This window comes from Rhinolophus ferrumequinum, chromosome 18 (assembly GCF_004115265.2).
Source record: "Rhinolophus ferrumequinum isolate MPI-CBG mRhiFer1 chromosome 18, mRhiFer1_v1.p, whole genome shotgun sequence".
Lineage (NCBI taxonomy): Eukaryota > Metazoa > Chordata > Mammalia > Chiroptera > Rhinolophidae > Rhinolophus > Rhinolophus ferrumequinum.
In genome coordinates this window covers 59,309,673-59,337,228 of record NC_046301.1, presented here as the reverse complement: position 1 = coordinate 59,337,228, position 27,556 = coordinate 59,309,673, and the positions used below count along the sequence as shown (strand labels likewise).

The 27,556-nt window shown below is 53.1% G+C and overlaps 1 protein-coding gene across 5 annotated transcripts in view; it reads right to left on the bottom strand.

Annotated features, from left to right (window-relative positions):
- Window positions 1-26,207, bottom strand: part of SH3GL1 (SH3 domain containing GRB2 like 1, endophilin A2) — a 41,769-nt gene extending 15,562 nt beyond the window's left edge. For 2 of the 5 annotated variants that reach the window (XM_033133522.1, XM_033133519.1), the window contains exon 1: window positions 25,979-26,204. In XM_033133522.1, coding sequence (XP_032989413.1) covers window positions 25,979-26,023 — 45 coding nt within the window. In that variant the 5' untranslated portion in view covers window positions 26,024-26,204. Of the gene's footprint in view, window positions 1-25,978 lie in introns of all 5 variants that reach the window. The other 3 variants (XM_033133518.1, XM_033133520.1, XM_033133521.1) reach the window with 3 other exon arrangements.
- Window positions 26,208-27,556: the final 1,349 nt, after the last annotated feature.

The window sequence follows — 27,556 nt, the reverse complement described above, 5'->3', positions numbered from 1 at the left end:
GCCTCTGGCCTGCGGGGTGCTTCTTGGGCCTGTGAGGCTGGCTCTTGGTCTCACATCCCAGCCCCAGCCCTGGCTCTGTGCTCTCCGGTGCCCGTGGCCGGGCGCTGCCTGCATGGCATATTTCACTTTCCACCTGGAACTTCAACTTCATCTGTTTTGTCTAGCACCGATGTGAGCCCGTGAAGAGAGGCCATGCCTGCCTGGTTGGTGGCTGCATTCCTCCTCCGCTGGCACAGCATGGGCCTCGGGCAGCACTCGTGGCTGTGTGCTCCACGGAGGGCCTGGAGCAGGGTCTGTTCCGGTGGGCAGGGTGGGATGGGGGGGCTGGCCAGGTGATGCCAAGGGCTGCTCTGTGACACCTCTGGGCACCCACCTGCCTGTGTCTGTCTCTATTGAAACGGCTTTACCGAGGCGTGGCCGGCCTAGCACACGACCCACCCACCATGAGCGCACACTCTGGTGAGTTTCAGTGACAGAGCCTCAATTCGGGGTCAGAGCCGCCCACCCGCCATCCTGCCCCCACCCCAGGCAACCTGTGTTCTGCTGTTTCTCGCTCTACAGGTACCTTTCCTGGATATGGCATAGATGGACTCACACCATGTTAGTATTTTTAACCTTTGGGAATAGGGTGCCCTGCCCTCAGCCCAGGCTGCAGAGTGGGGTGCACAGCTCCGTGTTCAAATTGCGGCCTAGACTACAGAGGTGGTTACTGCCAGTGAGGGATTAAAAGAGGCCCCCAGTCCTGCTCATGTTCCCCCATTTCCGGCCCACTCAGGCTACTCTCCTGGAAACCCCCAGACCCCATCCCTCCTGGACTCTGAATGGTCCTATTTATGACATGCCCACAAGTGACTGCAACGGGCTGACCTATTCAGGCCGATCTCAGGGTTTTGAATTGTCTGACGACAGCTGTGACCAGGCACCGGGGAAGTGAAAAGGCCCGGAACAGAGTTGGGGCTTCATCCCACAGCACCTGTGATTTCTGTCCTCACGTGCTGGCCTGCGGGCACTAACAGTAAAGACTAGTCTGAGAAGGGGGCTGTTCTTTCAAAGGCTGGCATTCTTCAGCACTCTAGACCTCTGCCTATCTTTGGAGAGGAGCAAGGACTCTGACAGGCAGGAGAGAAAGAGAACGTGCCCTGTGACAGTCCACAAAAGGCGCTGAAAAGGTGCTGTGTGCCAAGGGCTGGCAGGGCAGCCACTGGAGGAGCGAAGCAGGAAATAAGGCAGGAGAAGCTTTCACCCAGAGATGCTGGACAACGGCTGCCCCTCACAGGGCAGGCACATCTGCAGCGGCCGCTTGGTGGCAGCTGGAGGACCAATCTGAACTCTGCCAAGTGGGATGGCAGTGCCAACCACAGGCCTCGTAATTGAACCATCTCAGCAGAGAAACCTGATCAATATGACATGGAAAATAATCGGGCCAATCTGCAGGCTCTGTGACCCAAACAGACAATTTGCTCTGATGAATTAAGAGTTTCAGAAGAAAAAAAGAAGGAGGGAGGAGGGGGGATAAACAGCCGCATGGAGCCTCGCTGTCTGGGATGGGTGCTCCACGTTTCCTGCTCAACGTCCTCGCACCTCGTGCAGCCATCATGCTCTGGGTGGCCACGTGTAGCACTCGATGGCCAGGTCACAGCCGGGCCTCCTGTCCTCTCCTGGCCCAGGCCAGGGTCTGGGGGCAGCCTCCCCACCTGCCCTCTGCCTGGCTGACTTCTCCCTGCCTGTCTGGGAGTACACTAGGGTGACACTTCCCACCAGGGTTAAGGAGCAGCCGCTCCTCAGCATTAAGGGCCCAGCCCAGGACCAGGCACAGAGGAGCGGCTCGGGCACTGGCTGGAGAGCCAGAGCCATCAGCATGGAGACAGAGGAGGGTGAGGGCCTTGAGGGTTCAGGCCCAGCCACCTGCCTCTGTGCCCTGAAAGAGCCACCGTCAGGGTCTGGGTCAGTGACGGGCCCTCCCGGCTGAGGCGCTGGGACGCTCGGCTCTCAGGCCAGGCGTGAGCACTCTGGCTCCATCTAGCAACCGGTCGGGAGGGGAGTCAGAGGCAGTGCTAGCCGAGCGCCGTGTAATGGGATGAATCCTGTCTGGAGCAGGAGGGGTATGTAAGACCCGGGAGACGGGCCTGGCCTTGAGGAGCGCCCTCTAGTGAGGGAGACGAGAATGTCAGAAGTGACGGCAACAGAGGTGATGAGAGCCGCAGGGAGGTGTAAACACGCCAACATGGCAGCGGGAGGTTCGCCTGGCTGGATGAGCGTCACGGCCCAAAACTCCCCCTGCACCTCAAAGGAAGGGCAGGGTCCCAACAGGCAGAGCCGGGCGTTTTGGGTGAGACTCAGGTTCAGGGGCACAAAGGCCGCCACGCACCAGGACCGCGTAGGCACATTCCTGCATGAGGTCGACTGTCACATCTGCTTGACGTCAATGGAGGGACTGGTACACCCCTTACAGAGGAGCAAACCGAGGGATGAGTCAGGAGAACTTAAAGCCCGGGGAGCTGTAAGTGGAGGCGCTGCGCCCAGACCTGCCAGGCTGGCTGGTCCATCCCGTGCGGCGCCCGGTACTGGAGGACTGGTCACTGATGGGATGGGGTAAAGCCGGGGGCCTGTGCAGGCCCGGCTGGAAGGGCGTGGGCTTCCGAGGGCCGTGGGGAGGCGTCCTGTGTGCAGAGTGCTCGGACATGGGCAGCCCAAGAGGGACCGTGATGGCCCTGGGCAGGGCTGAGAAATTCCTGAGCTGGGACGAAGGCAAGGGGATGGGAAGGGAGGGAAGGAGCACCCATTCGCCTCTAAATCCAACTGCAACTCCCCTCCCTGCTGGCCTCCGAACATCTGGAGAGACGTGTGCCAAACACCTCAAATCAACCCCTCTGGTTTCCATTATGGTCTCCTGTCTCATGACTCAGCCCACGACACGGGCAGAGCCCCAGCTGGTTTGCTGCCTGGCCGACACATGAAGCCGCTGGCCTTCTCAACCTCCTTGCTCTGCTTGAGCTTCTGGGCCCCCAACTTGGAGATGCTGGCAGACAGGAGAGGGTGCGTTCTTTGGCTAATCAGATTCTCTTTCTGGAAAGCTGGGCCAAGCGTGCTTCTGGGGAGGTAACGTGCGCAGTGCACTGGCTGCTCTCAACGTGTCTGTCCCTGCCCAGAAAACCTTCGGTGGCCCCCAGTGTTGCCAGGATACTCAGGATGATTTCCAAAGCCTGGGCCCTTGTGAGTGGCTCGATTATGAAATGCTTGCTGCCGGGGGCGGTGCTGATCCCAGGCAGCTCAGAGCTCCCACATGGCTCCAAGTGAAGGCCACAGGGCATGGGGCTGGGCAGTGACCCATGGGGGCCGGGCAGTGACCCATGGGGGCCGGGCAGTGACCCACGGGGGCCAGGGAGAGGTGCCACCGAAGCAGAGGCCACAGAAACATCATCTGTATCCAAATGAACCTTCATACCCCGACTGGGAGGAACCAAGGATAGAAATCAACCCCTTAAGCCAAGGAGACCGTGAGCATGACTGAGTCTCTGGCAGCTAGGAAGAGACCTCGTCCATCACAGGTCCTTTGTAAATACTTGCGAACTGAATGGAAGAGTAAGTCATCACCCTTTTGTTAACCCCACGGAGGGAGATGTTCTGACACATCAGAACTTCCTTCAGCATCCTGGGAACTCGGAAATTTCCCTGGATTTGCTGGTACCCTTCATTTCCTCTCCACCTGGTGATCAAACCTAAGTATTGTTTTAAGAAGCAGCTCTGTGAATGGGAATGGTGCAAACGATCAACCAGGGAAAAGCTTTTAAAGTTACTTTTCATGTGGAAATTCCAAACTGGGCACCAGATCAGGCCCCAAGGGGCAGAAACGGGCCCCAAGACACACCTCCGGGCCACTGTGTCACGCGTCTGTTGAGAACTGAGTTCTGGCAGCAGCAGGAGTGACTTTTGAAGCTCACGAAGGGGAGGTTGCTTGGGCCTGGGGCTGGTGGATCAGAAACCCGTTCAGAAACAGAACAGAACCCTCGGGTCCCCCAGGCTGCAGGGACAAGCCAGCTGTGGGGTCTCCCAGCCGGGGGTGGGGAGGGCTGGCTGTTACTGGGGAAGGGAGGCTGGCACAGGGGCCTGGGTCAGACCTGGCCTCTTGCAGTCTAGGTAGTTTTCTGAGCCCAGCAGTACCCGCTATTTAAGACACATCTTAGGGTGGCTTACGCCCCACAGCCTCCCGACACACATGCATCGCAGGGCTGCCTGGCTCCCAGCTCCAACAGCTAGACAGCGGGACTCCTGGGCAGCACGAGAGGATAAACGCTTTGCTGTCTGGAAGGCAGTGAGCTGACTGCCACGTGAAGCCTCAGCTGCCTCTTCCCAGCCTGGCACATGCTGTTAAAATGAGGGGGGAGACCCATAAGCAAAAGAAAAAGTTAGTCACCTATCTGGCTTAATCCAAGAGTCTGAGCTGGACACGGTACTGACACTGGGAGCAAAGTGGGAACTGGCCATTGGAAAGAACTGACTTTAGAGGAAGTGACGATGACAAATAGGAAACAATCACAAAGTGACTGTCAAGACGGAGTGGCAAGCTGGATGGCAAAGCTCCTCGAGATACAACTGGGATGCACCCGAGGCCTCGTCTTAAAGCCCCAGCCTCCTTTTGCAGGTGCCAGTACCCAAAGCCAGAGGTTCCTCCAGGGCCGACACTCAGAGAGCTGCCCCTTCAGCTCTGGACTGAAAAGAATTTTTCTTTGCTGACATCAGTCCCCAGACCTCCACGAGTGCCTGGCTCGCTCCTCATGCCGCTCTCACAGTACTTTCCGGATGAGCCTCTGGAATCCTTTAGGAGAGAACTATGAGCCCCCAAAAGCCCGCCTCCCCCGGCTTGGACTCGTATCACTTCTCTCCCCAGGAGCCCTGGGCAGCCTCCTCGCTGGTCTCCGCTCCCAGGCCTTGCCCTAGCGTCCTGTCCAGAACCCTCAGCACAGTGGGGCCAGCCACCCTCTCTAGGCGCCTGCCCCATCTTTATGCCTCAGCCTCTGGACTGCTCCCCCTCTTCCCACCACTTCTGCTCTGGCCTAATTCCTGCTTTGGCGTGACTTCCTGTTAGAGCCCCACCTTTCAGAGTGCTTTCGAGTTCTAACGGCACCACACGTATCATCCCATGTTTGTCCCCAGTAGCTGAGGGCAAGCTCCTGGGGCACAGAGACCCTATGTACTGGTTTCTGCTGTCACCCAGCATATCACCTGGCACAGCACGTGGGTGGAGGAGATACCATCTGACCGATTAGCTGGTCCCACGCTCTACGCCCAAATCACCCTGAAGGCCAACTCTCGCTGGCCCCTCTGCCCCCCACAAAAGGCTACTCTGGACAGGGTGGGTCCGAGGGGAGTGGGAGCTGTGCCCAGGCCCCTTCCAGAGGAGCAGCTAACAAAACCCAGGTGCAGGGGCCCAGGAGGACCTGAAGGCTGGAGGGCTCTGTGACCAGGGGCACCAAGGAAGAGTGTAGGGCTGGACGGACACGGGTGGCTGCAAGGTACCGTGGCCTCAACCCTGTTTGAGGAAGACACCTCCCTCCCTTCCCCCTGGTGACTCAGCAGTCCCTGGAGGCTGGGTGACAAGGGACCCGCCTGGCCTGACCACCACGTGGACGGCAGGTGGAGAGGGCAGGCTGAGTGTCGGCCTGTGTGGGGCGGCAGAGTTTTCCCTCACAGCCAGTCTGCACAGAGGCCTGGCCCCGCCTCACTGCAGTGGGCAGTGGCCTGGGGTCAGAGCACCAGGACTCCGAGTCCTGGCTCCTTGGGGACCCTCCCAACTTCCTCATCTATGAACCAGAGCACTGGCACAGCTTCAACTCTAATGATTGGCAGTCCTGGGATTTCCATTAAGAAGCCATTAAGTGTCCCCAAAAGAAAGCAGAAGCACTTAACAAAAACTGTTCCCCACCGTCTGTCACTCATGGCTAACCAGTTCCCTGGTTCATCTCAGAGTCCACAGGAGCGGAAGGGGCCCCACGGGTGCTGGGAGGGCTCCACGTTCTGTCGGCTGAGGAAAGCCGGCTTCTACAGCACTTACGGCTTGTAGTGGGGGCAGGCCTGCTGGAGCTGAGGAGGAATCACATAATTTGTATTTTTTAATGCTTCTATGAGATACAGCTGATACTACATAGCTCCTTGGGTTTGCTGCCTTGCTGGCCCTTTGGTCATCCTTGAAAACCCCAAGGGGAAGGGACAGAGCCAGCTGGGACCTCTAGTGCCCACCTGGCCCAGCCGCAGCCTCTGGGCAAGTGCCTCCACTTTATAAATGGGACAACTAAGGCCCCAGGAAGTGACGTGCCTTGCCCAAGGTCAGGCAGTAATAGTGTGTGTGTGTATGTGTGACACCAAGACAGACAGGAGGAATAACTGGGTCCCCAAAGTCTTATATCACCTACTCTGGATGCTGCCCCTGCACCTCTGATCTGTTTCCTCATTTTCAGGGACTGCCTGGGCCTGTCAGGGTGCTGGGAGGACGAGGGGGCTGACTAATAACGAGCAGGAGTCTGCTGGAGACAGAGGCTCAGGACTGGGTCCCGCCTGGCCAGGAGAGTGTCCCAGGCCCCTGGGAGCAGGTCCAATGCGAGCCAGCACCCTGGCTGTGCCGAGGGCTTTTATCCCTGACTGAGATGCCAGCCATCAACTGAGGCTCACCTCCTAGGAACAAGTCGCACCGGGATCTCTCGCCAGATAAAAAATACCTGGATATACATCAGCCTCCTACATTTTAATTTCTCATCTTGGGGATGGGGCAGGAGGGTTGCATGTCACACAACTGGGAAAATCACGTTCAGACAAAAACTTATAAAAAGAAACACCCAACCCACAAACAAATGAAGCGATACATCCCCCGGGGCCTGCCTGGCAGGGCAGTGCCAGTTCTGTACCACTAACAGCGAGCTGGGCTCCCCATGTGGAACTGCTGGCCACCAGCCTACAGTCCAGCTGGCAGAGCGTGATTCTGCTACACTCACATGCAGAAATGATAAGGTGTTTCTGCAAACTCATCTGTTGTCAATGATACAAGAGCCCTTCAGGAAGGGCTGGGAAATAGGGCCTGGCAATCCTGTCAGGCGCAGAGCTGCCAGGCCCCTGGAAAGCACCGAGCAACCCCTGCATCAAACACTGTAACTACAGACTACTGTGCAAGAGGCTGGAGGTACCCGGCACAAGTCGCAGTGAGGGGCCATAGATACCCCAATAATGGCAAGCGAGGATGAACAACTGACCGACCTCAAAGCCCAGAGCCCCTGCCTTCTGGAACACAGATACCTTCTCCCTGTCTCGAAGATCCTTTCCATGTTTAAAGGTCTAACTAATGAGAAGCTCCCTCTTCCAGGAACCCCCCGATTCTCCATCACCCACCTCCGTATCCAGGCAGGAGTAACCTGGCTGCTGGCTGCCTCTCCCATCACACTACTGGCACCTCCTCTCAAGCCCCTGCCTCCCTTGGACGTCCCCTGGGACCAGGCTGTTTTCTGTTCTGCAAGGCACCCAGCTCATCCCTACCTCGTCATGGTCCTCCTCCCACTGAACTGTGAGCTGGAGGTGAGCGGCCTGTCCCCGCCGTAAGCACGCTCAGCACAGCATCTGAGACCAGGAAGTGCTGGGTGGATCCGTCCTCAGTGGTCTGCCTCATCCTAGCACCCCACGGGCGCTGGGCTAAGAGGACAGGGCACTCAGGAGCAGGCTGGATGACAGCGTCCCCTCCCCTATTTTCCTTTATGCTGCTTGCTTATGGGAAGTTCAAGTTAGGCCGGTATTCTGGCCAGAGGCTGCCAGGCTAGTTCTCCACTTTCTGCCCAAGGTCTGCCCACAGCTGCCTCCTACCCCAGAGAGCAAACGTTCAGGAAAATTTGCAAAGACAAAAAAATCTGAGTAAGCCAGGCTCAGGCTGGCTCGCATCCAGAAGACCCTGCTCCCAGAGTGGGCTGGTTTCTTATCAACAAGAATCTCCCTGAAATCCACGGGGTCTGTGGTTTGGGGGGACAGGACACAGGAAAGGAAGGCTGAAAGGCAAACAGGCTTTGAAAGCCAAACAGAAATGGCCCGAAACACGCCAGCTGGAATGGAGAGGGATGCTGTCAGTCCCCCGCGGATCACTGGGGAGGGCAGAGCGTGCCCTGGAGCTCCTCCACGAGATACCCCCAGGCAGAAGCTCTGAGTAGGCACTGAGGAATGTATCCTCACCTGGCTCCACTGTTCACCTGTCACACCAAGGTGGTGACAACAGGCTCAGCTGACAGGTGACTCCTGGCCATGGTGGCTCAGAGTCACCAAGACCAGTTTTTTTCAGGTCATGATCCTGGGACAGCTCCTGGCACCGCAGACCAGGGGTTAGCGGACCCGCAGACCCTGCTGTGGGTTAGTGATGGGACGGCGAGCTGGGGCCACATGCTAGATGCCGACATCCTGCCACCCTGCACAGCTGTACTGTCACCCTTTTTGTGCAGGGACCCCTGTCCTAAACTGCAGTGTCGGTCTTGGAAACGTGGAGCTGGAAGGAATCTCAGAATCACTGTCCAGCCTCAGCACACAGATGAGGAAACCAAGAGGGCTGAGAAGGCGGGAGCCAGGGCCAGGCGGGTAGTTCCTGGCAGTCACCAGGGCAAACTGCTCCTGTCCCCGGCTGCTAACCACCTGACCTGCAGGGAACAGAGCGGGTGGGCTTTTCCTTTTTCAGGATGTGCATTCAGGCCTTGCCGACGCACGGCTTACTGCCTTCACCACTCAGGCCCCAGTGTTGGGATTTTGAGGTGCCAGGACCCACCTCAGCCCACAGACAGAGAAGAGCAGGTCTCGGGGGCCCTTTCTCCTCCCGAGGCTCACCTTCATCCCAGCAACTCCCCTGGGGGCAGCCTCGCCTCACCTTCCCACCCCACACACCCCCCACCCCCAACCAGTAGCTCCGCTATCAGCAGTGCCAGCCACAGTGACAGAGTTAGAGCAGCACGGGCCTGCCGCCCAGGAGGTGCGGAGGCAGTCACTATTTGTTGAGATAATAAATACATACCTGTGTACAGACCCCACCCTCCACCAGCTCACTCTCAGGTGTGTCAGTCACCAGTCAACACACAGATGTGCCCAGTGTCCCGAGGCGATGCCGGGCATGCGTGCAGCAGAGAGGGCCTGGATGGCAGAACGGACACAAGCTGGCTCTGTCCATCAGGCTGACTTTAAGCAAGAATGTGGACGTCTGAGCCTCAGTTTCCTCCACTGTAAAGTGGGGTGATGCTGACGATGTGCTGTGGGACTTGGGTGTGAACATGATTTAAAAATCACGAACTGTCCTACAAACACGAGCCTGGCTGCATCATGCTGTCTGGAGGGAGGAACGCGGCGAGGAGGGCCATGCGCAGGCAGCTGGAGGGGTCCGCGGCATGGGCCACGCTCCGAAGCAGGGTCTGCTGAGTGGCCTGGATGATGGTGCAGTGAGAATGCCGGATTTCTGGAGTGAAAGTTTAGTGTGGACCCTTCTTTAAGAAGGAACAAGACGGCTGGCCAGTGGCTCAAGTGGTTGGAGCGCTGTGCTCCTAACGCCGAGGTTGCCGGTTCAATTCCCACACGGGCCAGTGAGCTGCACCCTCTACAGCTAAGACTGTGAACAACGGCTCTCCCTGGAGCTGGGCTGCGGTGAGCAGCCGTGGGCTGCTGCGCTGTCGTGGGCTACTAGGAGCTGCCAGGAGTAGCCGGCAGCCGGCGAGAGCTGCCGGAAGCTGCCGTGAGCGGCCGACCAACTGCCTCAGCCGGGGGAGCGCAAGGCTCATAACGCCAGCATGGGTCAGGGAGCTGTGTCCTACACAACTAGACTGAGAAACAACGGCTTGAACTGGAGTGGGGGGAGGCGGAAAAAAGGGGGGAGAAAAGAAAGAAAAAAGGAGGGAACATGATATCCTGGGTGGCCCTCCTACAAGGGATTTGTACTTCTGCACACACATCACCCCTCACACCGAGACACATACAAACACTGTGTCGACAGCAGGCCGATTGCTCACTCTTCCGTTGCACCAAAAGGCCCTAAAGATCTGTAATCGGGTGTAACCTGGACACCAGGAAACTCCTGGCACCAAGTAGAGTAGCACCTCGGTTTTCTAACGTAATCCGTTCCAGAGACCGTTTGAGGTCTGAAACATCGAAAACAGCCAACAGCGAGGCCTCAGGTTCTTGCACTCAGCGGAAGCCGCGTGGCATGTTCGACTTCCGAGGCGAGTTCGAAAACCGAAGCATTTACTTCCGTGTTTGCGGCGTTCGTAAACCGAAATGTTCGTCATCGGAGACATTTGAAAACCGAGGCACTACTGTACATCTGTTGATGGGTGACCGCGATACACAATTGTGAAGCTTTACTTGAGGGGAAGAGAGAGAACGAAGCACCAGGAGATAAAACAACTTGGCTTGAAGGAAACTCCACGCTCCATCAAGAGCAGCACCTGGTGCACTAATGCCACCATGTGCGACCTGGGCAGCACGAGAGTCTCCTCCAGGCCACCCAGCCTCTTCCAAACAACACGGCTGCTGGCCGTCCCCGAACACCCCGAGGGGCGCCCTGCCCGCAGTGCTGGCTAACGTGATTCCTGCCCCTGGGGTACCTGGCCCTCTCCCCTCCCAGACGGTGCACATAACTCCAGGAAGCCACACTTACACTCTGGGCACGAGGGCCCCACCATAAGTCAGAAGGTCTTGCTACATTTGCCACGATGGTGTGCAATGCCGACTCAAGGCACGTCTCAGCAGCCATGGCTTTCATCATTTATTTATTTATTTTTGCAGGAGAAAAGCTGTCCCGCCCACCTCCCCAGGTCTTGTTTCTCTGTTGTCACAGTGTGGTGAGTGCCTGGTGTGCCCACTTCCTGAGCTAGGAACCATAAAAATATTCAAATCTCTTTCCACCAGAGGATGATGGTTTAGCAGCCAGAGCCTCCTCCCGGCACCCAGCACCCGTGGCAGCTTCTGCTCCCCTGGAAGAACTGACCCCACCGACAGATGATGTCTGGGCTCCCAGGTGAGGGATGAGAACACAACGGGGCAGCCCAGTGATGCGGAGGCCACAGCATGGGGGCCTCATGCCAGTGCCTACCTAGGAAACCCTTCCTCCTCCTTTCCTGTCTCCTTCTGAGGCCCAAATTCAAGGCCAATGTACCAGTCACCTCCCTTCAGGGCACTTGTCATAGGGCCCTGAGTCACCATACCGGCCCTATTTCAATTACGTGGCCACTCTGCATGTTTGGGACACTTTCTTGCCCTGAGCTGAACATTCAGGGTCAAAGTCAAATGGCCAGATCCTCCCCTTTTGAGAAGGTTGGTCTTAATTTTTCAACAAATATTTACTGTTGATATGTACCCCGTATAGTAGAGGAAAAACAGACTAATAACATAAGCTCCCAAAGAAATGGTAGCATAAGCGCCTCTGCTAAGGGACCTACAGGGAGAAGCCACTTCCTCCTGTGGGGAGGGAACCAGGAAGGGTTCACAAGGAGACGACACTGGACTCGGCTTTGAAGGATAAGTTGGAACTGGACACAATAAGGAGAAAGGGACATGATGTGAGGCAAGGCAGAGACAGGGGACATGGGGGTTGCACCAAAACAGAGGACAGAGGAGCTAAGGGCTTGGAAACAAACGCCAAACATAATTCTGAAGTGTCCCTTTTGAAGATGTGGGGAGTCACTAGCAAAGGGTGTCTGGCGGAAGCCTCCGGGCTCTGTGATGGGGAGAAATGTGCCATCAGACTCGAGAACTGCCGACCTCTTTTTACAGACTTAATGGGAATCAACACAGGTCAAGATACTGCTGTGCTGTTTCCCAGGTGGTACCCCAAGGTTTAGACGGGCAATAGCGTGGTTTTTTTTGCATAAAAACCTGAATACAGAGCCAGTTTTCAAATTTACATTAAACAACAGGGGTGGAGGATTTCCTGTTAGTCCACCAGCTTTTAAGCCACCGAGGGGAGGCAGGATTCCAGGAACCAGGAAGACTTCGGCGGAGTTTCAGATTTGCTCAACAGAGCTCTGTAACTGAAGAAGGCTGGGGGGAGACCCTCCCACTCTGCCTAGCACAGTACTCATAAGTCAACTTTGCAAAGGGAACTGGTCTATTTTCTTGCTGACTTCAGCCATTAAGTTGGAGGCGAGAGCTAATGAAGGAATGAAGACACAGACACACACACACACTTACTTTTAAAGGTTGAGCTGAAAACCTTTATCTGGACAAGGCTTTAAAACAGTGTGGACCTATACAAGTTCCCTATGGCTGCGGTAACAAATTATGACAAACTCAGTGATTAAAACACAAGTTTCCTAGAAGATACAAAAAAATGGAAGGATATACTGTGCTTATGAGTTGGAATGATTAATAATGAAAATGTCCTTACTACCTAAAGCAATCTATAGATTCAGGGAAATTCCTATTAAGCCACCAATGTCATTCTTCTCAGAATTAGAACTAATCCTAAAATGTATATGGAGCCACAGAAAACCCCAAATAAAGAAATTTTGAGAAAAAACAAAGTAGGAGGTATCACACTTCCTGATATCAAACTATACCACAAAGCTACAATAACCAGAGCAGTATGTACTGGAATAAAGGCAGATATATAATGAATGTAATAGAATAAATCCTCACTTATATGGTCAACTAATCTGTGACAAAGGAGGCAAGGATGTACAATGGGGTACAGACAGTTTCTTCAATAAGTGGTATTGGGAGAACTGGACAGATACATGCAAAAAAAAAAAAAGAAAGAAAGAAATTGGACCACTTTCTTATACCATATATAAAAATCAATTCAAAATGGATGAAAGACTTAAATGTTAGATCTGAAGCTAAAACTCCTAGAAGAAAACACAGGCAGTAAACTCTCTGACATTGCTCTTAGCCGTATCTTTTTAGCTATGTCTCCTAGGGCAAGGGAAACAAAAGAAAAAGTAAACAAATGGGATTGCATCAAACTAAAAAGCTTTTGCACAGTGAAGGAAACCATCAATCAGAGGAAATGACAACCTACTGAATGGGAGGAGATATCTGCAAATGAAACATCTGATAAGGGGTTGATAACCAAAAAATATACGGAACTGATATAATTAACCAAAAAACCCCCAAACAATGGGCAGAGGACCTGAACAGACATTTCTCCAAAGAGGACATACAGATGGCCCTCAGACATATGAAAAGATGCTCAAATCACTAATCATCAGGGAAATGCAAATTAAAACCACAATGAGATCTCACCTCACACCTGTCAGAATGGCTGTCATCAATAAATTAACAAACAAGTGCTTTCGAGGATGTGAACGAAAAGGAACCCTCATGCACTGTTGGTGGGATTATAAATTAGTGCAGCCACTATGGAAAACAGTATGGAGGTTCCTTGAAAAATTCAAAAAAGAACTGCCATACGATCCAGCAATTCCTCTTCTGGATATTTACCCGAAGGAAAAAGAAAACACGAATTCAGAAAGATATATGCACCCTTATGTTCATTACACCATTACTAGTAATAGCCAAGATATGGAAGCAACTGAGATGTCCATCCATAGATAAATGAATAAAGAAGATGTGGTACATATAGACAATTGAGTATTATTCAGCAATAAAAAAAGGAATGAAATCTTGCCATTTGTGACAACATAGATGGACCTAGAGGATATTATGCTAAGTGAAGTCAGAGAAAAACAAATACCATATGATTTCACTTATTTGTGGAATCTAAAATGAAACAAAACAAATGAATAAACAAAACAGAAACACCCATAGATATAGAGAACAAACTGATTATTGCCAAAGCAGAGGGGGGCAGGGGAGAAGAATAATTTTAAAAAACACAATACATCCAACAAAGTGACATTAAAACTGCACAAAAAATCTTAATGTGGTCAGATGCCCAACTGGATCTCACCAGATAAGACCAAGGTGATGGCAGGGTTGCATTCATTTCTGGGGATCCTAGGGGGATCCACGCCTTTTCTGGCTTCTAGGGGCTGCCCGCATTCCTTGGCTGGTGGCCCTTTCCTCCATCTTCAAAGCCAGCAAAGGCAGCTCTCGTGCTGCCTCCCTTCTGGTTCTCTCTTCCGTAGTCAGTCACATCTCCCTCTGATCACAGCAGGAAAAGGTTTTCATTTCTTTCTTTTTTAAACTTTTAAAAATTTTACTTTAAGGGTGTTTTTCCAGGACCCATCCGTTCCAAGTCAAGTAGTTGTTTCAATCTAGTTGTGGAGGGCGCAGCTCACAGTGGCCCATGTGGGGATCGAACCGGCAACCTTGTTGTTGAAAGCACCGCGCTCTAACCCACTGAGCTAACCGGCTGCCCCCGAGGTTTGCATTTTTAACCCTTATGATGAGAGCCAGGGCACTCCATCTCCAGGTCCCTACCCTTCATCCCATCAGCAAAGTCCCTAGTGCCCAGTAAGGTAACATATCCATGCGCTCCAAGGATTAAGAGAGGGGCATCCTTGGGGGATGGAGGAGGAGTTATTCTACCTGCCACAGGAACTACAATCCATTTTTTTTATTCATAATGATTCTGTTTAATAGTCATCACAAATACTGAATTAGCAAATACAGCTCCTGGAGAAAACACAGGTTCCTGGGCTGCGTGTGTTTGAAGACACCTTATTTAATATACTACACTGTTGCTTCATTAACATTGAATGCAGCCAATAGCACTGTAAAGATCTGAATAAAGCTTCTCTAATACATGGACGTCCTCTGTAAGGAACATCACAGCTTTCTTGCATTTAGGAACCTTACACAGCACTTCAGCTCTACACTTGGGGCCAAATGAAACAGAGAAAACACCCACAAAAATACAAAAAGAACCAAACAAACCACTAAATAAACAATGAAAAGAACACCGGTTTACAGTATAAGAGTTGAAACAAGAAGGCAGAGCGTGTCGGGAGACTCAGTGTCTCCTGCTCCGCACATGTCTGCGAAAGTGCCACAAGTATTGGTCTGGGGGTTACAAATACATTTTAGCCAGGAGGTGAAACTGCAAATACGGAATCTACAATCGAGGCTCAACTCTACTTCCCAGGCTGAGCAGCAGATGCCAGGTGCTGTCTGCAAGCTCAGTCTCACTGTGGAGACCAAAAGAGAAAACACGAGTTCTTGAGGAACTGACATGCTGGTGAAGAAATTACTTCTGTGAGGACTTGGGACATGGGGCAGAAACATGGGGCAGCAGCTGTGGGCCTCCCGGGTTGATCCACGGTCCATGCCCCCTCTGAACCAACACTGAGCCTCTGCCCCCCACACTGCTTCCTGGCCAACACCCCTGGGCACGTGCAGCCGAGTGGAACACAGTTGAAATATCATCCTTTACAAAGGCTCAAACACATGACCCCCGCCAGCTTTGAGTCTAAGACTTTAGATCATGCAAATTGAATAGGTTGGTTTTTTCCAGGCTGGTACTGCTGAAAAGCTATATGGTTACATTAAACAAGGTGTGACTCGACAGAAACTCTCAGACACAGCCCAAGGGGACAACTAAAAGACCGCTCAGTGCCACAAAGAAAGAACAAAAACTTGGAAACATCCTAAATGCCCACTGGCAGGGTGACAGACAAAAGTATTTTAGAATCGCCACACCGAGAGAGCTATACACCTGTGGAAATAAACTCGAGTCACAGGCATCAGTGTGAAGGAAACACACAAACAGTGTTGCGCCAAGAAAGCAGGTTACACACACAAAACCACCATGTGGTACCATTTCTATGAGGTGTAAACTTGCAAAACAACACTGAGCTTTTAGTGATAAATCCATAGGCAGTGCAGGTATAAGGGAAGAGGCTTCGACTGGAACTATAGCGCTGTTTATTTCACCTCTGGAGAGCACCTGACTATGGCCTGGTCACTCTTTTATCTTTCTCTGTCTGAGACACTTTATAACGCAAACTTAAGGTGCCTGAAAGGGCAGTTCCCCTTTCCGACCTACTGGTCTGGTGCTGAGCAGCTCGCAGACTGGTGAATGGAAACTCCGGGGAGGAGTCCCCTCTCCTTCAGGCTCTCCTGTGAGCCCAGCAGACTCCTGGGTTCAGACCGGGTGACAGGCCCTAACCCCTACTCCCCTGAACAAGCACACTCTCCCAGGGCCCACACGTGCCCCCGGCCCCGCACTTCCCACGTCAGACTCCCAGGCCCACCAGTTCAGAGATGGGGGAGGGACTCCACTAAACAGAAGAGCAGGCCCAGTGCTGAGGATGAGGGCCCCGGGGTGGCCCTGGGACAAAGTAGGAAGCCTGCTGTGAGATCTGGGGCTTGGAGAGAACCCTCAGCTGCCCTTGAGTCCCCTTGGGAGAAGGGAATTGATGAGGAACCTCCCAGAGAGAAACACATGAGACTTTTCCACTGTGAATAAATGTGTCACAGCAGGGGAGAAAGACGATCTCTGTTTCGATGTCCCGGACCTCAAAGCCAACCTCTGTGAGGGTGTCACACACGTGTAGAGGCTCTGACCCAGATACCCACTCGGCAATCACAGAGGGGCACGCTCTACTTCTGCGGAGATAGAGGACAATGCTAGGCCAGGCAGGTCAGGTGAGGGATGGAGAATCCCGTCCCCGTTCCCTCAGCTGCCCTCTTCTGAAACACAAAGGCTGCCCAAAGGCCAGGCTGCCCGCCTGCCCGCCTGCCCACCTTCACACAATCACGGCGCTGACGCGCTGAGGCCGTTGGGGTTGACTGACACCTGCCTGTCTGCCCATGGCAGCCAAAGGGCATCACTCCTGGCGAGGTGGGTGGCAGAGGGTGAGGAGGCACCTTGGGGGCAAGAAGCAGCAGGAAGCTCCCAGGTTGTTTCCTAACAACTCGAATCTCCTTACTTCTGGGGCTGTGGCCTAGAACGACCGCAGAAAAATCACTGGTCAACAGTTCCACTTTACGGAAGGCAGCAGGCTGGACTGAGGGGTACTGGTGGGAGATATTCGAATAATTGGCCAAGGTGGTGTCTGAGGACTAAGAAAAACGACTGAACTGTACCACTTACAGTCATGCCTCTCCCCAGATACTCAGGTGTGTGGACAGAGTCCCAGAGCCGTTTCCAGGCCCGTGGCCTCACGTGGAAAGGTACTGGCCCAGGTAGCAGGTGGCCATCAGCTGTAACCAGTTAGCCATTAGCCACCGATGTAACTAGTGCGGCTGCGCTGGGGGGTTGGCTGGTTGGCAGAGAAGCGGGTGGCAGACTGCGGATCGTGTTGATCCTACTTCGTGTGTCTCGCCCAGCCGCCAGCGAGACGGGGGTGCAGAAAGACCCTGCGTTGGAGTACTGGTGGATGTTTGCTTTTGTGTCACGACCAGCCGCCAGTGAGAATATAGTGGTATGACTCCCCTATGTGTGGCTCCGTGGGTGTTCCTTTTTGGCCTCACCGTGTCCTGCGTTCTGATGTGGGGAGCAGGAGCTGAGACCCTGCATGACCTCTGCGGTCCGGGACATGGCGCAGCGAGCAGGGTATGGTGGTTCCTCCTTTTTAGCCTCCACGTCTCCTGCATTCACCTGCTGGGAGTGGGAGCCGAGGCCCCGCGTTACATCAGAAATCCATCCTCACCCCACATCTCTCTCTTCTAAGCCTTAGCGCAAGTCTGCAGGATTTCCTGATTCTACATGAAGACTACAAGGGGCACGGTGCCAAGAGACGGTAACGTTTACAGGGGATCGATCATGTTCTCTAAAGCATGGGAGGTAACACAGGGACAAGGAGAAATTACTCCTGCAGCGATGCTCTTTCAAACTCCCTATTCTGCCGAGGAGACACGGTGAGGTGGGCACTGTCCTGGTTTCAACAACTCTTTAATTAATGAGGAAACAGACCCCAGGCTCAGAGGTAAGTTATCCAGGAAGAATTGATTACACTCCTTTGTTTTGGGTGTATTTGGTGATTCAGTTACTATAATTTCATAGCAAGGAATAACATCAAGCTCCCATTAAAATAAATTTTAAAAGTGAGTCGATTTAAAAGGGGAAAGATGCGGAGAAGGCGACAGAGTGAGTTGGGGTTCTCGCATGGAGTCAGGATGAGGACAGGGAAGGGTGGGGGTGGGTGGGTAGGGAGCCTGGCTTCCGGTGCACTGGGCAAGGAGCCTGCTGCATTCTGGGTACAGGCCGGATAGACAGGGACCACATCTAGGGGGCAGCTGGGGGTGACTGGGGATGTAGAGCTGGAGGACAGGTGCATGAGCAGTGGTGGGAGCCCGGGAGGTGAAAAGAGAGGGAGAAGGAAGGAGCAGGCCCAGGCGTGGAATGGAAAGGCCACAGAGAGAGCCAACTGGGACAAGCCAGGAAGGGAGGAGGGAGGGGAAGAAAGAGCTGGCAGGCTGACTGAGAAAATGAAAGAAGGGCAGGCAGGTATGGAAGCCAGGGCTGGCAAACAGGACCAAGGCTAACGCGGGGCAGGTCTGAGAAGTCCAGTGGGCCTAAGGCGCAGGCTTCCGGTGGTCTAGCCTTGAGGAGGTAGCGCCCAGCAGACTCCATTTCTGAGCAGGCTGGGCACCTCCAGGGAAGTTTCGTCTGGCCTCGGGCTCCGGGTAACAGACTGACTGCCCAAGACGCACGTCGGGCCCCTCTGGCCCAGCCAGGGCAGCCCCCTGTCAGCCACAGCTCCTGGAGGCAGATCTGAAGCCAAAGGGACAACCTATGAACTTTGATTCCTTATTTTTTAAACCAGTCAGACCTGTTCCTGAGCCCTCTAACGCCTCACCAGCCACCACACTTTCCGGGGGCTCTGCCAGGGCCTGAGCAGGAGCCAGGTGGGAGCTGGTGCTGAGCCACCCCCCAGGACACAGTCGGAGGCCCCCATTTCTGATAACATGGTCAGCAAGCCATGACCCAGGGGCCCAGGCCTGTAACCAACCCCCAGGCAGCCCCGCTCTGACAAGATGAAAACCACATTTGATGTGAGGATGTGCGTGGCATGTGGCACGTGGGTCAGATGCTTGGAGGGTGGAGGAGTGTTTCCAGTGGGTGGCAGGGAGATGGCAAGGATATGGGAAGATACACACAGGGTTTTAAAGGGCAAACAGGAAGTGGACAGAGAGACCCAGGGTGGGCTGGGGAAGGTGAGAGGAGCGCTGCATTCCATTGCAGGAGGCAGGAAGCTACCAGCGGCCCGCCCCGCTGACTGGTCAGACCGGGGTGTGCCGCTCGCGAAGGCGATGGGTGGGAAATGAAGCCGGGACTAGGGTGTGGGCTCCAGAAGCTCCTGAATGCCAGGCTGGTGCTCCAACTGCACCCAGGTCGGCCCGAAACGTCCTTCGTACTATGCATCCCAGCCTCGCTTTCTCGAGGCGTGCTGACGCAACTGCTCCCACTTTTGCATTCTCACAACCCAGGCGGCAGCATCGGCTTGTTCATATGTGGGGCAAATGTCCCTCCAGTATTTCCTGAGCTCGTGGACAGGCCAGGGCCAGGCTCCACACCAGGCACACAGCAGTGGGTGGAAAATATGGTTCCTGCCTACAAAGAGCTTATGATAAAGCGAAAGGACAGAATAATCACCCGTCAACCTCAGTCCTCGACTGAGAAGGTGCTATGCAGGAGTCCGTGAAACTGGGCGACAGGGCATCTGGGGATCAGAGCTCTGGGAAGACACCATGCAGAGACGGGAGGGACACATGGAGGATGAACTCACTGACGTTCACAAGGCCACAGGCAGGAAGAGCTGCCCGGTACGGGGAGGGCATCTCACCCTGTTTGGCTATGACAGCATCTCCTGCGACAGCAAGCCCTGCTAAGACCATGGCCGCTGAGTGGGACTGGCTGTCTCACACACGGGGCATGGTGCCCACTGGAGGATTTAAGGCCCAGGTGTGGAAATCTGAGCAGCCAGCCCTTTCCAAAGCGGGCAGGAGACAGATGCTGAGTCAGGGCCTCCAGAGGAAATCGCACTATTCGGAGGAAATCGCACTATTCGGAGGAAATCGCAGGCTATTTTCCTGCTGTGGCTGGGAGTGTCCGCATGACCTCCCTCTCTCAAGGCCCAGTCAGCAGGTTTTTCTAGGAGCTGAGCGGAAAGGAAGATGAAGCTGTCTTCTGGGAAGTGGCTGCCAAATCTAGCCCCTTGGAAGGCGAGGGGGCGGGGGCGGGGAGAAAAAGAGGGAGGGAAGGGAGAGGGGAGGAGGGAAGGGAGAGAAGAGAGAAGCCAGCTGCTGCCACATTCTTCCATCCAGCTTTCCAGGGACAGCTTTGAAAAAGAACCCACACAGACTGCCCTAACACTTCACCAGGCACATTAAAAAGCCATTAGGGCTTGAGCACAGGGGGTAGAGACACCTAAAAGGGCCTGTGTCGCTCCTAACCCCCTGAGGCAAAAAGGCCTGTGAGTTGAGTTTCAGAATCAAACCCTCCCTCTAAAGCTTAGAAACCTCACCCTGCATTGGAACTCAGAAACAGAAACAATTTGACTTGCCTCGGGGTACTCCCCCAGCCGCCTGCCACAGTGCCAAAACCTGCAGTTGCCTCCGAAATCCTATGGAGGAAGTTGGCTGCAAGCCCCAAATTAAACTAAGTTTTTCCAGATTGGATCAGTTCCAAAGTATTGCCAACAAGGAAGAGGAGGAGAAAGGCTGAGATAGGGGCCAGGGCTGAGCTAAATGGCCTATGCCCCTGGACCAAAGGCTCAGGACACACAGGCCAGAGGCAAATGGCAGGCCTGGTCACAACCTGCAAGCTCTTCCGCTGAGGCAAAATGCGAATAGACATGCCTGTGGATAGCTTAAGTGCAAAGGGGTGAGCTCAGGCCCCAAATGCACTACAGTGTGCCACGCACTCTGGTTCCACGCAGAGAAGGCTGGGGGGCAGGTAGATGGGTGAACAGCGTGATTTTCTCAGCTCATTGCTCAGTCTTTGATAGTTCTGGGGTCTCAAAAATGTGACAGCCCCCGATTTCCGAAACCAAACAGGGAGACTGTGAAACCCCTAACCTCACAGACTGTTGAGTGGCACACGGAATATAATTAAGTGTCCTACGGCTTTGCCTTAAAACACACCCAGATAAGCAAGGTGATTAGAGTCCACAGTGCTTGAACTGGTCTCTAATACACACAGGATTGAGTCAGAAGTGAACTTTTGGCCACGGTGGCAAAATCAGAATGTGATGACCCCTTGGTCCTGGTCTGTTAATAACAAGGATACGCAGGATGCTTCGTGGTGCCAGTGCCTCCATGATTTTGAACAGTGGGGCCTGTGAAGCTCTGATTTTATAGACAGGCCTGGCAAGTTGGGAGGGGGCTTAAGGAGGCGCCGGTTCCTTTAGGGAAGGACAGTCACAAACCTCTTCTGTAGCTCCAGAGTCCAGCCTTAAACACAGGCGGGTTACTCCACCCCGCCAGCCAGCTGGTGACAGAAGGCTGAGTGGGAGGAAGTGGCCCAGCCAATCCACTGACAGAGCAGGATGCGAACATTCCACTCAGGGCCCCATAGGGACAAGGCTAGTTCAAGGGTCTTCTTACAGAGCAAGTCAGCAGGGTGGCTTCCTGTAAGGATGGACTTAACCCCGTTCCCATCACACGTGGACATCAGGACAGCTGTGACGGCCAAAGCCCTTCCCACACCTGCTGTCCCAGGGAAGATGGTCTTCCCTAGGTGAGCCTGCAGCTGCTGAGCTCAAGGGCCCAGGGCGGGACCCTGCTCTCCAGACATCGCCTGTCACCTGTCTTTCCCAGTGCACGGCTTCCATTACTTTTATTCACGCTCAGGTGAAGGGGTTACACATTCTAGATTTCTTAAGATCATTCCATGTTTATTACTTAATAGGCCAAGCACTTTGCTAGGAAATCAAAAGCATGATTCCACAAACTGAGGTTTAAAAAACAGGTCAGTGCAGGCGGTATCTACAGATGTTCCAAACACTAGCCACGTCCTCCAGAAAAATTCTAACAGGTTGGGGTCCTGGGTCCCTCAGCCCTCCTTCTACCCCACACCTCTCAAAGGAAGTTCAATCTTTCTTCCTAGGCCCAAACCCAGGGTCTATTGAGCACCCAACAAACTTCAAGGCTATGGGGTATAGCGTCCTCCTAGCTCAGACGGAACCAATCTTTCAGTTCAAACTCTCTCCCTCCTTTCAGGCCAAAAAAAAAAAAAAAAAAAAAAAAGGTCAGGCCAGCATTCCAGCCAGCTGCCAGCTCTATCCCTAGTTACACTCTCAAATCTCCACACCACCCAGCCACAAGAATTATCAGGAAACCAGTTAGCAGCTTAGGCCTGGAAATCAACGTCTCCCAAACACACGACAATGACAAGTGAATTTTTGAGTCTGGATCTCACTAGTAGGGTTCCTTTACCCTTCTTAGCTCCCCAGAAATAATCATACACAAGCATCTTCCCCAATCCTAGCCATGCATAAGTACCAGATGGCTATTGGAGGAGTGGGCATTACACACGGAAGCCAGAGGGGCCCCAAACAGCCCAAGACAAATGCCTATTTTACTGTTTTCCTCTATAAATTCAACTTTCCTCAGCCCAGGCCCTCAACCCAGCCAGTGGCCAATTCATAAGAAGTAAAAACTCACAAACCTCCCACTCAAGCCCAAACTGATTTTATATACAAGACCTGAAAGAAAGTTTTCATCTGAGATGAAATGGTATGGAATTTGCCAGCATACTGCCCGATACAGGCAGACCTCGGAAACACTGCAGGTTTGGTTCCAGACCACGGCAATAAAGGCAGTCCCAATAAATCAAGTTGTAGTCTTTTTGCTGGTGTGTGTGTGGGGGGGAAGGTGCCTTCAATAGTAATTAGTTTGTTACCAGCATCATCAATGAGAATAGAAACTTTTAATTAACATCATAGCCTCACCTGTTAGAAACCAAGTTTCTGTTCCCAGCTCTCTCCCACATCCACCTGGCTTCTATTTCTCAATTTAGAAACAACACTGTTACAAGCCTTTGAAATCAAGAACCTGTTTCAAAGCAGGATTTCTCAACCTGGGCGCTACTGACATTCCGGGCCAGATACTTTTCTTGTTCCGGGAGGGCCGTCCTGCGCATTGCAGGCTGCTGAGCAACCCTCCCTGGTCTCCACACACTCGAAGCCGGGAGCACCTTCTCCCCAACTCGTGACAACCCAAAACCGTCTCCGGGATTGCGAAATGTCCCCAGGAAGGTGCACAGGGGTAGAGCAGAGAGAGCAGGGATAGTCAGCCCTGGCTGAGATGCACGGATGCAAACTTACACCTTCTCAAAAATACCAGATGCCAAAGACACTCTGGGGTTCTCAGGATGTGGATGCTGAGTTTTCTGTACATGTCCATCTGTGTATATGTGGTTATCTGTGTGTTAACAACTGGGAAGCGCTGGCAGCTGCCACAAGAGTGGCTCAGGTGGGATTTTTGTTGTTGTCTTTGTACAATGGCCCTCACTTTTCTCGCACCTGAAAGCAGGATTTCTCAACCTCAGCACTGCTGACATCTGGGGCCAGAGAATTCTTGGTTGTGGGGGCGCCCAGTGCACTGTAGGGTGTGAAGCAGCATCCCTGGCCACCACTCACTAGATACCAGTAGTAACCCAAGGTGTGACACCCAAAAGTGTCTCCCTATATTGCCCATGTCCCCTGGAGGGCGGAAGTGGCCCTGGTTGAAAAGCACTGTTCTAGAGGAGGATAAATGTCCCCAAATCTTTTTGTTTAAAAAGGGGAATACATTTACCCTTGGGCCAGATAAGTGAGGCCAGTTGAGACGGACTGGTTTAAAGCATTTACTGTCTGTTCACACTAAGAATTCAATAAATATTATTACTACATTAACAAGAGACATTCCTCTTCAACGGACAACCCTATTCTGAGGGCATAGAAGAGGATGAAAGAGGTATTCCTTAGACCAAGAGAAAGAAACACAATTAGATGAACACAGCCAGATAAACAATGGAGATGCTAGAGGACCGTGGAAACTATTGCAGAAGAGAATGGAACATAGCCAGGCTGATTTCCTGAGAGGACAACACAACCTGGAATTGACCAGGCGGCCAAGACGACCATGCAGGTTAGGACGTGGCCATCACAGCAGTTCTTTGAGGCTGGGCCTCAGCTAATAAACTGAAATGAACCACCAGCTTACACTGCACTGTGCTTGTCAGGTTTCAAAGCACTCGTCACAGATCTAAATGCAGGCCATCCTGTTTGCCCCTGACAGAAAAAGCTCTGGTGGCTGGCCTGAAAGGCCCAGCTAGTTCCTCTGGCATAATGTGTCTGATTGGGATGGGCCACCAGCATGGGCCCTGATAGCTGGGGGTGGGACAGGGAGGGCTCCCACAGACCTGTCTGCATGAAGGAACAAAGTGGCCCAGGAATTCTTCCAAGAACTATGGAAACATCAGTCCTGCAAGAGGGACTACATTGGGGTCCAAGACAGTGAGCAGCTTTCCCAGAAAAGAGACATCCAGTCAAGCACCCAGCGGTCTGCTGTCTGCTGGGCAGGGTCTAACCCAGGACCAGGTCACTTCATTCCATCCTGTTAGGTCAAAGGGCTGTACTCTCAGCAACAATCTCAGAATCCCTCGGGAGTAAGTCTCTCTTCCTCTAGGGTTTAGCCAACATCTGGGGTCTACAGACAGACTCCAAATATCTTTAGCTCTAGACAACCACTACGGTTGTGACTTTTCCCCTTGGGGGGCAAAAGGTACTAGCATGTGTTACTGGAGACGCATTTTTCTTCCCTCCCACTGGCCCTCTTCAAATTGGGAGTACAGCCCAGTTGGCCAGCATGGCCTAGACAATTTGGAGGATTACCACTCATTCCTCTATGGAGTCTATTCATAAAAACTCCACACCTATGGTTCTTAAGCTGGGATGCGATGCTGGGACTAGCAGTATTCAAGGAACCCAGGGCTTCTTGCCCCCGACTTCCCAAAAAACCTACACTACCCATCACATATAAAACACCTATATTCTTGGATTCAGCATTCCACTTCTGGGAATTTATCCTATAAATCCAATCCCCCCTGTGAGCAAAGGTATTTGCTAGCTATTCACTGCAGTATTGTTCATAGCACAAAACTACTGGAAACAGTATAAACATCCATCAATAAACGACTGATAAAATTAATTATGGTACACGTCATGAAATGGAATACCAGAAACCCATTAAAAAGATCCAAGAAGCCCTAGGGGTATGTTCTAGTGCAATAACTCTGGGGGAGAGGAAGGAAGGGGTTCCCCCAGGGACATCTGGCAGCGACCAGAGACATCTGTGGTTGTCACGACCGGGAGGCTGCTCCTATGAGTGAGTGGGGGCCAGGGATGCTGCTCAACACCCCACAGTGCCCAGGACGGCCCCCCCAACCACAGAGTGACCCAAGGTGGAGAATTCCAGCTTTAGTGTGATCTCCAAGACAGATTTAACAAAAAACTCAAAGTACATAGGACTATGTGGACTATGCTACACCACCTGTGTGTGTTTTTAAAGGGAAGGCGTACATATACCTTGGAAAGAGACACACATAAGTCGTTGGTGACAGTCCTTGTCTCTGAGGGAGATGGACTGAATGCCTGAGGGCCTGGAGTGAGAAATTGACTTTTCCCTCTACCCTTTCAACTTTGTACCGGGTCCATTGAAAGAGATTTTTTTGTTGCTGGTGTTTTTAAGTAGTTGTTCTAGACACAAAATTTTCCTGCCCCTGCGCTATCTGGCAAGAGTCGTGTGTCCACAGCCTTGGGACTGTTTCTTCCCTCTTCTCTCTCCCCCACCCGGCCCTTTCCAGGGAAGGCGAGGAGGGGTCCACGTCCCGGTCCAACCTCTGGGTGCCTCTCTCTGTCCCAGCCAGGGGTCTGCCCATCCTTCTCGAGAAGACTGGAGCCCACATGGCAGGCAAGGCCTGGGCCACCTCGCACCAAGCCCCCGGCCCTCCTGGGCTCTCCCCACCCTGCGAGGGACACGTGCCCTCGGTGTCCCCGGCCACCTCCCTAATTAGGGCCGGGCCTAACCCGACCCCTAATTCCGGGAAGCCGGGGCTCCGGGACTCGCCCTAGCTATGGCCTCCGCTTACCTGGCTCGCCTTGTAGAACTGCTTCTTCAGCCCCGCCACCGACATTCTGCCTTCCGCCGTCCGACCTCCCGCCGGGACCCAGCGAACCGGAGGGACAGCGCAAGCGACAGGCTCCCGGGCGCCGCCGACCCCCCGTGCGCCTCAGCGGGCCCCGTCGGCACCGCCTCCGCCGCCCTCTTGCCAGCTCCGCTCCCACCCCTGCGCCGCCTCAGCCCGTCGCGCGCCCGCGCGGCCAGGATATTACATGGCAACCGCACACTTCCGGCCCCGTCTGCGCACGCGCGCCCCCTGCTGTCCGGAAGGCGCACGCGCACTTCGCTTGCTGCGGGAGCGGCCGCTTCTGCCAGCGAGTGGACCCGGGCGAGCCTAGAGCGGCCCTGGCGGATGCAGCGTCCCCTGGAGTGCCGGAGGTGGCTCTAACGTCTTAGGAAATGCGCTTAAGCCTTTCTGGAGAGGTTGGGAGACTGGGTTTCAGTCTCCAGATACCTGTTTGCTAATCTCAGCTATACCGAATTCATCTACGCGTTTAGTCCCTCCTGTCTAATCCCCAACCTTGCCCCATCTTCATCCATTCGGTTGCCCAAGTCAGACATCAGGGTGTTGCTTCTACTTCCTTTTCACGATCCCCACTGTCCTCTCTGCCCTGACCAGACCACTGCACCAGCAGCCTCTTCTTTGGTGAGCCCACCTTCAGGTTTCCCCCTCCAGTTCATCCCTTACCAGGAAGCCAGAAATATGCCTCTGTAACATGATTCAGATCACAGTCCCCTGTTTAAAGTCTGCCTACTGCCCTTAGAATACATTCCCAACTTCCTAACATGGCCTACAAAGCTTGCACAATTTGGCCCAGTCAACCCTCTGATTTCGGCTCTCTTCCTCTTCTATTGTCCATGATCCCTGTTGCCTGTGGGCCTTTGCTAAAGTTGTACCTCTCTTGCACATTCTTCTCTAATCTTCCCCCCCCCAACATTTGTGTATAAGAGGAATCTGCTTGGAATGTCTCCTGCTCCAGGAAGCCTTCCCGGATTGATACATATTTATCAACAGTGACTTTTAAAATTAATTCTTATTGATGAAAACATATTGAATGAATTTGAAATTAATAATGAGTTGGAACAAGTAAAGAATCCAAAAAGAGGAACAAGAAAGTGACTAGAGCTAAAGTGCTTGCAACTTCAGTGCTGAAATCTCTGACACATTTTCTGAAGCAGAAGGGTACTGAAAGTTTCCAAATGCCTAACAGAAGGTATGGACTACATCAGAGGATTTTTTTCAGAATATGCATGCCCCCACCTCCCTCCCAAAGATTTTAATGAGGCTACTATGAATGATTAGAAAAAATAGCCCCTGTGATTATGATGGACACCCTCAACGGTGATCCATGGTCTAAACATTGCATAATCCACTGGTCTAAATCATTGCATAATGCCAAAATATCAGAGAAGAGAGAGAAAACGTCCTCAGGGTTCACATGGGGAAACTGAGGACTTTAGTAAGACATAAGTTGCCCAAACTGATGTCCCCAAATTTTCAATTTCTCCAGATTGCTTCCAACTAATTCTACTGATTTAATTTTAT